Source organism: Notolepis coatsorum (genome assembly GCF_963971535.1).
Source record: "Notolepis coatsorum genome assembly, chromosome: 17".
NCBI lineage: Eukaryota > Metazoa > Chordata > Actinopteri > Aulopiformes > Paralepididae > Notolepis > Notolepis coatsorum.
The window spans coordinates 58662082-58678277 of NC_140181.1; the positions used below are offsets into that span (position 1 = coordinate 58662082).

The 16196-nt window shown below is 44.7% G+C and overlaps 1 protein-coding gene across 1 annotated transcript in view; it reads right to left on the reverse strand.

The window, feature by feature from the left end:
- Nucleotides 1-16196, reverse strand: part of prkcz (protein kinase C, zeta) — a gene marked incomplete at its 5' end in the record, with an annotated part of 473324 nt that overhangs the window by 196022 nt on the left and 261106 nt on the right. The window contains one exon of the mRNA XM_084334199.1: nucleotides 10272-10357. Coding sequence (XP_084190325.1) covers nucleotides 10272-10357 — 86 coding nt within the window. The remainder of the gene's footprint in view (nucleotides 1-10271; nucleotides 10358-16196) is intronic.

Sequence of the window (16196 nt, forward strand, 5' to 3'; positions counted from 1 at the left end):
TATACCCTGCTTCCTCTTCTTAATCTCAACTACCCTGCCGTTAGCCAGGTCTGCTCTGTGGGTTATACATTTCCCTGACAGACTTGCAAATCTCTGATTTGCTTGTTAGATTGTTTGTAGCCAGTTAGCCTGACGGTTAGCTTCCTGGTGTGCTAGCAGAGGCTTACTCCGGCTGGTGCGTTCCTTGATTTGTAGCTCATAAGCTAATCTCCGGTTGGCTACTGACTGTAGCCTACAGTAGTCTATAAATTCAGTTAGTTTGGCCTCATTGTTCGCCTCTCTTGCCTGTTTGTTTCCCTCCTCCAATAGGCCATTCTATATAAAAAAATTGGTCTTACTCCCTCTTTCTAGATGAGTTCTCCACTTTCATCTCTGAGCTTGTTACTTGTACGGATAACCTACTAATTGTTGGTGATTTTAACATTAATTTCAGCAAAACTCTGGATCCCAACCTCTTCCACCTGTGCGGTCCATCGGCGGACCGCAAATGACATCATGTCATAAATCAATCTCTCCAGACTGTTTGACAAAAGTATCGTTTTAATTTTCAAACGTATTCAAGTATAAACATCATAACCATGTCACAACAGCAGTTATAATGTATATGATCATCAATACGTTAGTTTACCAATAGGTTAAAGTGTTATTAGATAGATTTTCCTTTTAATTTTGGTCTTGTTTACTTCGTGAGAGGCGACCATTTTGGAAAATGTGAACCATGGGAATTGTAGTTTTCTTGTGGCCATTTTGTAAAGGACACCGCTAGCTCTTGATCAGCATTGGAATTTTTCAGAATGACACTTCCCAAAAGGCTCTATGGGGTTTCAAGCTTCATACTTCTGTATGCATTTTTTAATATCTCTTATTATTCTGGATAATAAACCACAACACTTAACGTTATTGACATATATTGAAGCGCAGTTTGTTTCCTATTTTTAGCATGTAACAACAATTAGATTTGAAATTAGTTTAAAAATGGTTGCACCCTGATCAAAATAAAAAAGCTACTGTATTTACAGAAGATTTCATTATCTGTTCTTATGCACGCCTGGTGATACTAAATCCAAATTGAACTCGGCCATTTGAAAGATAATATTTGTATATAATATATAAATGTGCGAATTGGCTATAATAAGGTAATTTATAAGCCTGCTATTCTATATTCTATAATAATATTTCAAATTGCATTGGTCCGGATGGGAGAATTCAGTACTGTAGCTACAAAACCTTCTGTTTAATCATCTTCCCTTTATTCATTTCCTTAGATTTTTTGTACACATGATCTCCATCTTTGACAGTGAATAATAATAAGTGAATTATCGCGTTATGAAAATTAACTAAACATTTATTACAATTTTTTTTTTTTTTTTATATATATATATTTTTTTTATCTCATTCATTCCATAAGAACGTAGAATACACATTACAGACTTTTTTTTATATGGTCCATTTGCATGTTCTTGGTATCTGATTCTAGGGACATCTATGGATCTCAGGGAATGTATTCCCAGTGTCAGAAATACTGTGTCTGTTACTAGGCTTGAGTAAATTGTAATGAACCAAATGAGAATATCAATACAAATTTTGTTTTATCTTTGACTGTGAATAACACTATGCTCAAATTGACCAGACCTGAAAAATCTAAGCAAATTAATAGATGGAAGATGATTAAACAGAAGGTTTTGTAGATACAGTACTGAATTCTGCCATCCGGACACATGCAATTTGAAATATGATTATAGAATATAAAATATCAGGCATAAAATGGTTATGCGATTAAAACGCGATTAATTAGATTAATTAATTACAAATCCTGTAATTAATTAGATACATTTTTTTAATCGCCTGACAGCACTAATTTTGACATGCCCCGAGTGGGAGTTGGACCCTGGTCTCCCACGCCGTGGGCGGCATCACAGACCACTATACCAAGAGGTGAATTCACTTCTTGGTCTAGTGGTCTGTGATGCCGCCCGCGGCGCGGGAGACCGGGGTTCAACTCTCACTCGGGGCATGTCAAAATAAGACCGGTTACAGTGGTGGAGTGAGTTTAGGGGGGTGAGTGTAACGGAGGTACCGCGTGTCTATCCACAGTCACGATGGACTGTGTATAGTGAAGTGGCTGTGGACGTTAAGCGGTACTGCAAGTAAACTCACTCCCCAGAGGCATCCAGACCCATTACCTAGAAGTGAATTCACCTCTTAGTCTAGTGGTCTGTGATGCCGCCCGCGGGAGACCGGGGTTCAAAACCCACTCGGGGCATGTCAAATAAGACCGGTTACACTAACATTGACCAGACTCTCATGGTTTTTGCTTTATTTCACCTTTCTGTGAGGGGCAGCTGTCTATTTTTTCTTTATTTCACTTTTCTGTGAGGGATAACTGTCAATCCCTGGTCCCTGTGGTTAATTGCCTCATGGGTTGGCAGGTGTGTGGGCTTGATTGCACCTGATTCAGTGCAGCTGTGCCTATGGCCATGTTGAGTCTATTTAAGTTTGGATCTCGCAGTGTCAACTGCTAATTAATTTCCTTGTGCTGGCTATACTTTTGGTCAGGCTTCTTATATTTAACTGTAGTGCTGCCCTATTCAGCATTTAGCCTTCTTTTGTAGCTATACTTGTTTTCGCCGGCTACTGGCTTAGTTTACACTTTATTTTATAAAGGCTGAGCCCTTTATGGTAGTGTTTTCTTTTGGAACTGTCCTTTGCACATGACCTCCCTTGGTGGAGGTTTATTGTTTTATGTTTTCAATATAAACTCTGTTTTTAGGAGTTGCCTTTGTGGCTTATTTATTTTTTCTACAATGCCTCTTTGATGAGTGTCGTCCTGTGTTTTTGGACATTGCTTGTTTTCTCGGGTGCTCACTTTGGGGCTTCCACCTGTAAAGGTTGTTTTGTGTTGTTTGTTTTTTCCCTTCTCCTAAAACGTCTGCGTAAGCAGTTAGTGGTTATTCGTTTCACGTATAACTTTAAGAGTCCCTATTATCTGCTCATGACCCACACACACACACCCACAGCCCTCACACAGACGTGGGGAATTGCCACTGATCTCATTCAGGACCTTCTTGAGATCAAGTGTACAAAAAAGCAAATGAATAAAGGGCAGATGATTTACAAGGCGTTTTGTAGATACAGTACTGAATTTTGCCATCCAGACACATGCAAATTGAAATATGAATATAGAATATAGAATATCAGGCATATAAATGACCTTATTATGGCCACGTCATACATCTATGGATCGGGCCAAATCTCCTCATTCCACTAGCAGAGTTAAATCTGGATTTAGTACCACCAGGCGCCCATAAAGGCAGCAAAGACTGTGATACATAAAGGTAAAGAAACAAACTACGTTCTATTTTATGGCAATAACGTTCAGGCTTGTTCGACCTGTGAGATAATCACAAAATTAACATCAGTATTTTTCGCGAATAATATTTTCAACTGGCTGGTGTGAGCTGGATAGTGTAGTTTTATGAAATGTCTATGTCCATCGAAAGCCCTGGGTCTCCTCTCTCGTAGGACTACAACATTGTCATGACACATTATTTCCTCGCATCTAATTCATCTGGTTTCCGCCGGGATGCGCAGAGATATTTATAAACTAATATTTAGCTTATAACACTTAAAATCATTGGTAAACAAACGTAGTGCTGAAAATATACACTTTGACTGCTGTTTTGATAGGGTTAGGGTTTTTACTCTTGGCTACATTTGAAAAAGAAACGCAACACGAATTAATACACTGTATTGATCTATTTATCGATAGATACATCGATAGCGTTCCGCCTTGCCTAAGCCTGTTATAAAGAGCTTGTACTGGCTCACACACTATCGCATAGATACTGTACACTTCTACAAACCTGTTATAAAGAGCTTGTACTGGTTCATACACTATCACACTACACTTTGTGATGGAAGTTTATAATATAATGTGAGAAAATAACAATTGTCTGAGTCCAAAGTTGAATAAAAAATTAGATAGATTTATTCCCTTATTTGATCATACAAGGAAATGCCCAGTTCGGAATCAGACCAGTGTAACACAAATGTCTGACCAAGAAGTGAGACCGAAGTCTTGTTGAACACACAGTTGATACATGCATATGACGTAAGAAGCTGGAAAATAACCAGGAGGGTGGTTAAAATGATCAATACTATGACTGTTATGGCTGTCTTACAAGGAAAACAGAGCGGTTCCCACAAGCTATGTGGCTTATGGCCTATATGGCAGAACATAGTTTAATACACACTTGCAAGGATGATGAAAGTAAATAAAATGGTTCCCAGCTACAGGAGTAAATAACAACATTGCTTTGGCTGGCTGGGGAGGACTGGGGAGATTATCGTGTGTGAAGAGACACACACACATTACACTGATCTCAGTGTATCAGTCTGTAAAATGATAAAACGATATCTCAAAACAGATCCATAATGACATGATAATATATTCCACCACAACTTCCACAGTGTACACTTCCACAAGAGCTGGTTATAAAGAGTTTGTACACTATCCTAACACATTATCCATTGTCTGTTAGCCTTAAGTAAGGTGTTTAACAACCAACATACAAATCACTAGTTATCTACCCTGCTCTGAAATAAGCCCCTCCCACCACATGATAAATGTATCAGCAGAAAAGGGGGGACTCTTGTTTTATTCTGGTGTTCTAGTTTGTGTGTACCATGCAACGGTGGTGTCATCTGCCTAATAGACGCTTGTATGGCAAGGTGCCGTGAGGCAGGAGCGACGGCAAACGTCTGGTGCATCACGTGACCAGAGAGGAGAGGAGATAATGAGAGCCCATTATCTCTAATGGGAAGGCTTCACAAAGCATCTGCCTCTGTCTCTGCTGCAATGTCAGGAGGAGATGGAGCAGGATGAGCGAGAGAGAAAGAGAGAGAGGGGGTGTAGAGAGAGGGATAGGGAGGGAGGAGAGGCGGGTGAAGGGGGGGGGGGTCCTGACCTACTTCTCTGTGGCTTGTTTACATGGTGAAGACGGTGCTGTGCACCAAGCAGGGTTGTGGAAATCTGCCATAGCAACAATCACCCAGCGAATTCCAAGATCCTGACTAAGGGGTCAACAGCAAAAAAAAATTAAATAAAAAACGCATCGCAGCTGTCTTATATCGCATTCCACATTGGGTTTTGAATGGGTTTCTTGGGTCACAACACCTGCTTACAACGCGGTAAACTTTCAATTCAATAAAAAAATCACTCAAATCGAAAATACGAGATTTTCCACAGTAGTGATATTACACAGTAACAGTCTCACAAACACAGACCATAGCGTCTTGCTATAATACAGACACCAGCCTGAAATACAAGATTCGGGCCTGAGAAAATAATATAGGAGGTGAAAGTGATTTAATAACTCTCCCCTTGAGCAAGGCACTAACACCTCATCTGCTCTGTGGAGTTGCTCAGTGGCAAAGAGTACGAGATATAAGTTATAAGTTAATTACGCAGGGTGTTGCTGAAAAAGAGAGTATATGTGTTATTTTCTGGAAAAATACTTAATAAATAATATTTAATAAAGAAAAGAAAATACCACAACACCCACCATAGTTTACAGTATCTGATTCAAAACAGTAATTTACAACTTTATACAATTACCTCCAACATGCAGTCCGTTATAGATCGTATAGCTTTACGCTCTGCTCTATTGGAACTATCCCTTTATCCATTCTAACAATGAAAAACTTTCTCCACATGTACACACCTATTTACCTCTGCCTGGCCACACCCACATCCGCTCCTATATAAGCGGGGTCGTGGCCACACAATCAGCTCGTTCCCTACTTTCACCACCGAAAGTGTCTGTATACACCACTTTAAGTTTAGTGCCAAAAGTAGTTTGTTGGAAAGGAGCTACGTTGACATTGTATCTTTGTGTTTTCTCTCTCGCTATTTTTCGAAAAAACAAAGAGATAATGTCTTCACTGTCAGAGGGTCTAGACGACTACAACGCTACCCTCCACCAGTGCTTCACTATCATGGCATCCTCCGTGCGTCGTGGGGCGTTTCTGGCTCCACGGTTGTGGCAGGCAGGTGCGCCTGAGCGGCGCCCGGAGGAGAGTATGCTTCGCCGAGGGGCCGTTGAGCTCCCATAGGCCGATAGGCAGACAGTTCCTCTGGTGGCCGAGGATTTGCGTCGCAGACTCTTCGCCTCGGCTCGCTCTCGTCGTAGGACGGCGAGCAGCGGGGGTGAACGGCCTAGTGGCAGTGTTGTGCTGGAGCCGAGCGAGAGTTCTCTCGCCTCTTCTCCATATCCGATGGATTGGAGACTGAGGATTACATGGAGGGGGCGGGGGCTCTCTTGTTCGAAGGCCCAGCGGAGACGTGTCACTCTCCCCTTCAGGGAGTGGCAGGGAGTGCTACGTCTCCCTGGGGACCCTCGTACTCTGGGACTGGGTTAAAGCCTCCACCCCAGAGACGAGATGCCCAGCTATCTGCCGCATCGGACGATGGCGCCCGGTGCAGCCTCCCGTACGCGAGGGATGCGAGTGACGTGGAAGAAGGTATGCAAGGGGAGTTGCTTGCCTTGTTCCCCGAGCTCATGGCGGCCGCCGCAGCCGCCAATGGCGTGGCATTGCCGCAGCCACTGCCGGCATCTGTCGTCCTGTGAGAGAGACAGGCGTTGTCTGCCCATTCTTCCCATCGATGGAGGCTTACGTGGTGCGGGGACAGGTAATATCCCGCATCGTTGGCCTTACCCCCTCCTACGTGCCAGTCATGCGGGTGGTGGGTTTGGTCCAGGGGCTAAAGGACGGGGTGCCTCGACTTGATAGCCCGATGGCATCCATCCTTTGCCCCGAGATGGTGTGGGAGCCATTAAGAAAGCCAGTTCCCCAGGGGAAGTCGGCTAGGCAGTTGGCTTCATGGAGTGACCAGGTGTACATCGCCTCGACACAGAGCCTAGCTGCAACCTCCAACATTGTGCAGCTGGCGCGCTACATGTCGGGGCTGATGGCGGGGGGGAGGTACTAGATGACCATCAACGGTACCTCCACGCCCAGGCAGCTGGAGCCATCCTGCATCTGACCCAGCTGCAGGCGATAGCCGCTGGGAAGGAGCGCGCCCTGGCCACTCTCATCCAGCGCCACCTTTGGCTGGAGCAGGCGCGGGTGCCGGACCAGAGGAGGATTCCACTGCTCACGGCCCCCCTCTCTGATGCTGGACTTTTCGGGTCGGCCATGCAACAGATGACGGCAGCCTGCAGAGAGATGGAGGAGGAGCGCTCCGTGCTCCAACCCCATTTTCCCCGACCCGATGCCACCGGTGAGGAGGAGGCAGTGCTCCAGGCACAGGTCGAGTTCTGCTCTTGGGGCCTGTTGCCTGGATTGAGGGATCAACCTCCTTGGGGGTTGTCTCCCCGGCATGCCGACTGGCCCTGCAGTGTTGTGGGGGGGTAGCCACTTGGAGAGTGCTTCAGAGCGGCGTGCCAAGGGGGGAAGGGCCTGCTCTTGAGTTGGGCCCTGTCCGATACGCTGGCGATGTGGGGGGTGGTGTCACCAGTGACCGTCTGGTGGGGTCCCGATGCCGCGGCCTCATTGGCCTCACCAGGCCCCTTTTTTCAGGGGGTCCTAGTCCTCAGGTTGTCCTAGGGCTGGGACCTCCTCCGCGCTCCGCTGCTGCAGCCTTGCCACAGGGTTGGGTTCTTGACCTTCGACCCTGTGATGTTGGGGGCTGTGACGTTTTGTTTTTGCTTCCCGTCCGTTCCCTGGTGGCATGTGGGATGCACGCCAGAATGGTCGTGGGTCCTTCTGAACGAAGGTAAGTCCCACGGTCTGCTCACCCTGTGCGTTTGAGGTGCTAAACTCTCTTCGCACAGTCGGATCCGATCTCCCTCCCGTCCTCCACTAGGGAGGACCGGGGGGCTCGGGTCCTCCCCGGTTCTGATGGTTGTAGGGGGCCTCAGCGGGTACATCTGTCGAGCTTTTTGCTCTGCTCAGCTCCTGTGTTCCAATAGAGCAAAGTGTAAAGCTATACGATCTATAACGTAAGGTTATCCTATAACCCTAGTTATATGAGTATAGCGAGCGCTCTGCTCTGACTCACTGAGGACCCCATGGTCTTCGCCTTCGGTGGTGAAAGACTTGGGAAGGAGCTGATTGTGTGGCCACGACCCCGCTTATATAGGAGCGGATGTGGGTGTGGCCAGGCGGAGGTAAATAGGTGTGTACATGTGGAGAAAGTATACTCATATAACTAGGGTTATAGGATAACCTTATGTTACAGTGCATCAACAGCAATGAGCATGCAGAGTAATGGACACGTAGAGCAATGAAGAGCTGAGCAGGTAAAGCAGCTAACACCCTATCTGGCCTAGACACTAAGATCATAGCACACTTGGGAGACGCTAATACGCCGGGGAGGTGTTTAACTATAAGGACTGGTCTGAGATAAGCTTTACTAACCCACTTTCGCCAGGAAAAAGAACAACAATGACTCAGCTCAACACTGAGGACTTAAAGTGAATTAGAATGACCGGGGCCTTTTCACGAAAGGCACAAATCTAATCCCGCAAACTGGCTCAAATAAATGGGGGGATGGACATTTTCTTTCTCGAGGATGTAGTAAACAATGCAAAGGGAAGTGGTACAAGCCATCTTCCTCTCTCACCTTCATCTTGTGTTCGTCAAGCACCATCAAGTGCAATAGGAGCCAGCGTTGCGTTTCCCCCTTCAGATGTGATTGGCACTTAAGTGCTGGTTGTAACGACATTAACCTCTTACTCCTGCCCTCCAGTCAGAATGTCCAATGTGCATTAAGCCACGATAGCAACGCCGGTGCAGAGCACATGCTAATGGTGGCTCTCGGAAGGAACAAATAAACTATTTGGAGCTTGCTGAGCTCTAATAGCATTACAAGAACAAAGGTGTGCGTGAGCAAGTGTGTGTGTGTGTGTGTGTGTGTGTGTGTGTGTGTGTGTGTGTGTGTGTGTGTGTGTGTGTGTGTGTGTGTGTGTGTGTGTGTGTGTGTGTGTGTGTGTGTGTGTGTGTGTGTGTGTGTGTGTGTGTGTGTGTGTGTGTGTGTGTGTGTGTTTGTGAGAGAAAGATAAATAAATAGAGAAATACATGCTAAAACAAAGTAACAAACAGGCTAAATGTAGGACAGTATGAATTATACATCTCCACCCAGACAGCATGGCTGGAGGGCAGCAGTGACTTGATTACCTGTAATGTATAATTAAGCCGCTATGTGTTTATGAATGACTGTGTAGTGTGTACTACATCTCCCCGCAGTAGAGGAGCAACATTCTATGTTTGCCATCCGGACACATGCAATCATATACTTTGATTTGGGAAGCTTACCATTGTGCTTGGCAACAAGACCCCATACAAAATATCTTACTGTTATCGTTCAACAAAAGCGTTGAGATAGCACCAATATCACTATACTGGCCATCATTAATTGACTACCGTTATCACAATATTAATTGTGTATTCAATCAATACTGTATTGATTGCTTCACTAAAAGGTGGCTGAAGATGGCTAACACAAACCAGTTACTAGTCTTACAGAACTACTGCACATGGCCATGCAATTTGTATAGGAAGTTGTCATAACCCCCCAACCCCCAAAATACAGGCATTATGGGACATTTTGTAACTCCACAAAAGGACGTTCTCTAACTTGTTATAAGCTTGTGTTGATAGCTTCTAATGACTCATGTAACACATTCTAATGTTTTACTGCATACAGTAACAGTATGCCTTCAAGCTCCACTATCAAACATCAACAACACACATTGTGATTAACACAAATCCCCAAAATGTCCTTTTTGAAATGAAACAGCATGAAGCTTAGAAATGAAACAGCATGAAGCTTAGAAATTAAACAACATGAAGCTTAGAAAAACGAAACAACATGAAGCTTAGAAATTAAGCTTAGATGCTACTTGGTACCGTAAATGTGGTGGGGACAGTAGGACCATGGCCACCACCATCACCACTACTACCATCACCACCATCACCATCACCACAGCCAAACAGACCATTTCAAGTTTTATACAGCGATCCAGGGATACAATTTTCTCTCTTGGGGGCACTTATGTATTCAATATGTAACATATATCATACACTATCTGACCTTTTCAGAGGTAAACAATTATATCCTGAAAAAAACGACATGCCCCCCCCCCCCCCCCAGGTCTAGTATGTCACTTGAGTTGATGTCCTGCTACAGTGGTGGTGTTGGACAGGCGGCTCCACTCACCCTGTTAAAGCTGCTATAGTGGTAGTGTTGGACAGGCGGCTCCACTCACCCTGTTAAAGCGCTTGGCCTGGAAGAGGTGCCCGTTGACTCGGTAGAGCTTCCTCCATCTTCTGGCCCCGCGGCGGTAGATCGATTCTAGGAGAGAGAGGAAACGCTTGTAGAGCAACAGCATGGCGGAGGAAAACAACAAAGAAACGAGGCGATCGACGAAGATATGGAAAGAGGGAGAAAGAATGAAAGAGAGAGAGAGACAGGGGTGGATGGATGGATGGATGGATGGATGGATGGATGGATGGATGGATGGATGAATGGATGGATGGATGGATGGATGGAGGAGGACAGGAGGTATTTAAGAAGGTTCGGGGTCCACTGAAAGGAACTCCCGATGACAGAATGGGCGAGAGAGAGACGAGAGCAATGGGGAGATGGAGAGAGGGAGAGAGAGAGAGAGACAGATGTGTGGTGGAAGTCTGAAGCCAACTGAAGTCTCTATCAAAGTGAGATGAGGAAATGACCATAAGGCGCTAGTGAGATACACACACACACACACACACACTCACACTCACACACACACACACACACACACACACACACACACACACACACACACACACACACACACACACACACACACACACACACACACACAGTGCTTTCCCTCCCTCCTTCACTTTCTCTCTCTCTCTTTCTCTCTCCATCCTCCCACCCCACCTCTTCCCATCCGTCTCCCCTCTCACCCCTCCCTCCTCCACTCACTCCCTACCTCCCTCCCTCCTTGCTCTTCTTTCAAACTCTCCTCCCCTCATTCTCTCACTTTCATCATCCTCCCCCTCCTTCCTTGATTCTCTCTCTCTCTCTCTCTCTCTCTCTCTCTCTCTCTCTCTCTCTCTCTCTCTCTCTCTCTCTCTCTCTCTCTCTCTCTTCTATTCTCTCCGGTGGTGATCCAAGTATATTATTAGTTTCTCCACAATGCCTCGAATTCAGATGAGACTGCAAAGGTGCTGGCTATTTATACAGCGATGATGTCGTCGGCTATTATTAAAACCCAAACAAGAGTCTAACGTGCGTTTAGAATAGAATAGAATAGAAATACTTTATTCATATTCCCGGGGGAAATTTGGCAAACATGTTTAGCTACATGTTGTATCTATTCTATTCTACTGCATCTGTGTAAGGCCTAAAAGAAAAAAATTGTTTGTTTCCGGTTGCCGACCGACCCTGCCGATTTAGGTGCGACCCAATTTATTTTATGAGTAAAAAAATTAAATATTTAAATTACAATAAAGTTTCATAAAAATCTTAGTCAAACCATTAGTATTATGGATATTAAACATGCTGGCAGAGTACATGCATCCATGTTGTTGTGAACATTTTAATTAAATAAAGAAATTCCCTATCCATAGTCGCCGTGGGAAAGAATTAAATAAAAAATTAAATTAAATAAATTCCCTACCTACCCATGGCCTTAACTGACAACCAACAGGAAACAAAAAATATATTTTTATATGCCTAAAGGATAGAAGGTATAAAGGTGATACAGGAGGCCACTCCCTTCTGAATGGGGTCATAGTTTTCACTTTTCATACATTGTACACATGGTTTTTTCCTTGGTGATTTTTGAAGAATACATTCTCAAACGCAGAATAGTCACAATACGAACCCTAAACCCTAACCAGCAGTCGGACAGTACAGAGTCATTCCGAGTCAAAGGTGTTCCAATTCCAATACTGCACAAACCATAAGTGATTGGAAAGTTTGAGGAGTCAGTGGATTTCGGGAGTGCCAAAACGCCCACACACACGCGCGCACACACGCACAACCTCCATGCCTCCTAGGGCAAAAAACTGTGGGCACAATTTGGGGTGGAACACTAAGTTTAGTGGACCGACAAACATAGCGAGCCATAGAGCTGCTGGTCGCAGATAAAGATCTGTCAAAGTTATCATTTGTTTAAACAGTAGGCACCTGTCTAGTCAAGTGCTTAACATCAGTGTGTCTAATGTGTCTACTATGACATGTATACTAGCTGCTGTGTGTCGACTATGACATGTATACTAGCTGCTGTGTGAAAACTAGACTTCCCCTCTGGAATCAGTATCTCTCCTCTGTTGTATCCATGACGAAGAAGAACGAGGGCAGGGGATTCTGTTCATCCCGACCTGGAAGTCAGTGACCATGCCAGTCGTTCCTTCTAATGATGTTCTCATTCCGAGATCCCCAGCTGTACACTGGGTTCTCTCTCTCTCTCTCTCTCTCTCTCTCTCTCTCTCTCTCTCTCTCTCTCTCTCTCTCTCTCTCTCTCTCTCTCTCTCTCTCTCTCTCTCTCTCTCTCTCTCTCTCTCTCTCTCTCTCTCTCTCTCTGTCTCTCTGCAGTCAAATCATAGTCCAATGTGCAGCGGATGAGCTCTGAATCCAGGATGTGACATCTATATGCAACGAGGGAGACGGCCTTGTGTTCGGGCTAATTAGTGATTACGCTGGTGTCAGATATGATTATACGCAGCCTCTTCATTCCTTTCAGCTCCAAGGTTCTTTGTGGGAAATTATATCAGATACCCTGCATGTTACTACTAATATATCCAGTCTGCTATTAATATTACAGAAGCAAGACTTCTAGTGGATAATAACATAGAGTGTGAGTTATTATTTCAGATATGGTCAAAACTACTAAGGATTTGGGGATAAATCATATCTTTATTACTGGATTCCAGATTTCATGAAAGTGCATCGTGAGATATTTGTCCTAATCAAGTTGCCTTTATGGTTGTAGTCTATAAAGTTATGCAACTGCCATAAGAACTGACATTAGCACCAAAAGAGTAATTTCCAATTAAAATATTAGATATTAAAGAGGCATTTAGCAGATTTCTAACCTGAATCCTCCTTCTGTTGTGAGCAGGACAGAAATAGGTGTCTGCAGTTCACTGCAGGTCTGTTTCTCGGGGGTCTTATGTGGCTCTAGAGACACAGAACATGTTTCAGGTCTGATTATCAAACAATAGAATTCCGGTAAAAAATCCTTAAAAATCCAAATGAAGCAATATGCCAATATAGCACACGCCTGCCTGTTGGGGATATATTTGAGGTTGATTGGTTGGTTGAAACACACATCATGTGCTGCTCTCCCAAATCGCAACCAACCCTACAAATTATTCACAAGCTGCTACCCTGCGTCCCGCGTCCCCCCCCCACCCCTCTCTCTGTTGGTTCTCCAGTGTGGTTGGTGATTTGGTGGTGGGTGCGGCAACACACCGTCCTCCACTCACAAAATTTAGCCTCTGTTGCCATGGTAGCCCGCAACCCTCTGCATACCAGTTGTGGTTAGTTAGCTGTGAGGACGACGCTGGCGGTCACTGTGCACACTCAGCTCTGACGCGTCCCTGTTCTTGGCGTTTCTCTCCGGAGGCCTGGGTGAGGAGTCAAGTCATTCTTCATGCCCTGAGGTTGAACTCGGATCGGTTTCAACTAAGGGAGCGTCACCGTCTTAGAGATTTCAGCCCAATAATCATTCCTCTCCTTCTCTCTATCGCTCATGACGTTGTTGTGTTACAACTTTATTAACTCATCCAGCGCCATCGCTAAGCAGCAACGTCCCTCATATGGGAAGTTTTTTGGATTTTCTGCTACCAGCACTTTGGCAACCCCTAGTGGCTCGGGTGTGCATATTTTGTAATACAATATATATATATCGTATTGAAGGCTTATTTGTTGCCTGTCGATAGCAACAAAATCCGACAAAATCCGTTTAGCGGTTCTCGAGTTACATGCCGGTATTTGAGGCTTGTGCAAAGTATAGTATTGCGCAAAATACCACTCCCGAAGGGCGGTCAGGTGGCGTAGCGGAGATTGCACTCGTCACCAACGCAGGAGATGCTGGGTTCGAGCCCAGCTCTCGGCGTTGCTACCAGCTTGACTGGTCGTTCATACTAATACAATTGGCAGTATTAGGGGGTGGGAAGCTGGTGGGTGGGAATCTGGCGTTGTGGACAGCGACGCCTACAGGTCAGGTCTCTGCGCTTGCTCAGCGGGGCAGGACTTGGTGGAGATAGCGTGCCCTCCCACGCATTACACTCCACAATGAGAGTCCTCGCTGCCAAGTGAAAAAAGCGTCACTGGCTTGACGGCGCACGTCTTGGAGGAACCGTGCGTTCGACATCAGGACACCCTTGTACCGACTCGTGGGAGAACATGCGTACAACAACCAGGTAGGGGAGGGGGGGAATTGGCACAATGACTAAATTGGGACGGGGAGAAAAATCAGAGAAAAATAGGAGAAAGAGAAGGTTACATTTTTTTTATAAAAAAAATACTACTCCCGACTCAGGCTGCAGTAGTTCCGTCAATCTAGATCCGATCTCGAAAATGATTGTGGATTGTTGTAACCAATGAGTGTGGCTTTCCAATGATACCCCACATGGGGACCTAAATAAAAGAAACAAAAAACACGAAGAAACACGAAAACAGGAAGAGCAAAACAGCCGAATGAATTGAAGTCTATGAGAAAACTGAGTTTTTCTTTGTACACAGTTTACCAAAATCACTCCTAATCACTCATTTCTCAATGGATCTTTATGAAATGTGGATATGTACTACTACATAAGGCTTCAGGCTATGGCTCCGTCTGGATTTGTAAGCCATAGCACCTTCTGGGGAAATACTACCTCTGGACTACTAACTACTACAGAAAAACTTGAGTAACAAGCTTTTTACAACTCAAGTTCAGACCTATGTAACTCTATTACTTTAGCACTAAAAGTGAGTATGCAGTCCTCAAGTTCAAGTAAAAAAATTGCCACTTTTCTGCCCGCTTGTTAAGAGGTTTTAATGAGCCAGGGGGCGCTAGAACGCCATCGCTTTAATTTGCGAGTGCTTAAAATATATCTTATATTATAGCTATGGGTCTAATACACCCGTTGATTGTCAGTGAGTTGCTTCCAGTCAACATGCACAAAACTGATTGTTTTTTCATCCGTACATTTCCATTTAATACCGTTTTGAATATGAGTATAGTTTTGTTGATTCTCAGTAATCCCAGGAAATGACACGATAATAGCATTTTAGTGGAATACACTAAACACGTTGTAATTTTTCGCCTGATTATCGAATCTTCCTGAAATAAACGCTAGATTATCATTATTATCCTTCCTCGTGCATACATGAAATGGCCCTCGTAGCGTGGCGCTCCCCCCCCACCTCCTGCACCCAACGGTAAACAGCCACACACACAGACAGCTTCGATCGCGGTAGAAAGAAATATCAGATCAACGCAAGATTTTATATATAGAGTCCTTACCTGGTCTCTGATGTAATGCAAAAAAAAGAATCCAATTATCTGATCGCCATTCCAGTTATCCACAGCGATCCTGTCCCCGACATTACCGAGCGTTACACATGAACGGGCGGGCAGGGTTAGTGTTCCATGCCATCGTTGTAAAGGCCTGCCTCGCCTGAGTATTTAAACCCCGGTCGCACGGCTCAGATCCGCCCAGAAAAGAAACTACACCATTTCTAATATAGTGCAATACCGGCTGGAAGGCGTAGGCGGCGGTATTTGCCCTTTTGCGATTTCAGACCCATTCCTAATGATAACATCAGGCTGGATGGATGAAAATGAATGGATATAGCTAATAAAAGAAATAACGATTAAAACCCGACTTTTCTCATGATTGGCGCTGAACGGTTGGCGAGTTAACCCGACTTTTTCCGTGATTGGCGCTGAATGAGTTAAAGGGGCCCTATCGTGAAAACGTTCTCTTCCTGTGTTTATATTTAAAATGTTTAAAATGTGAAATATGTACATAGTGCTGTTTCTGCTGCTCAGCTGTGACAAGAACCCTCCCTCTTGAAATGAGCCGTTCAGAATTCCAGCCACAATAGCCATAGTTAATAACGTGTGTGTTTGTGTATGTGTGTGCCAAGATATTTGGAAGAATGCTCTCTTTTCTACCTAAAGTTCAACCTAAAATATGTACCC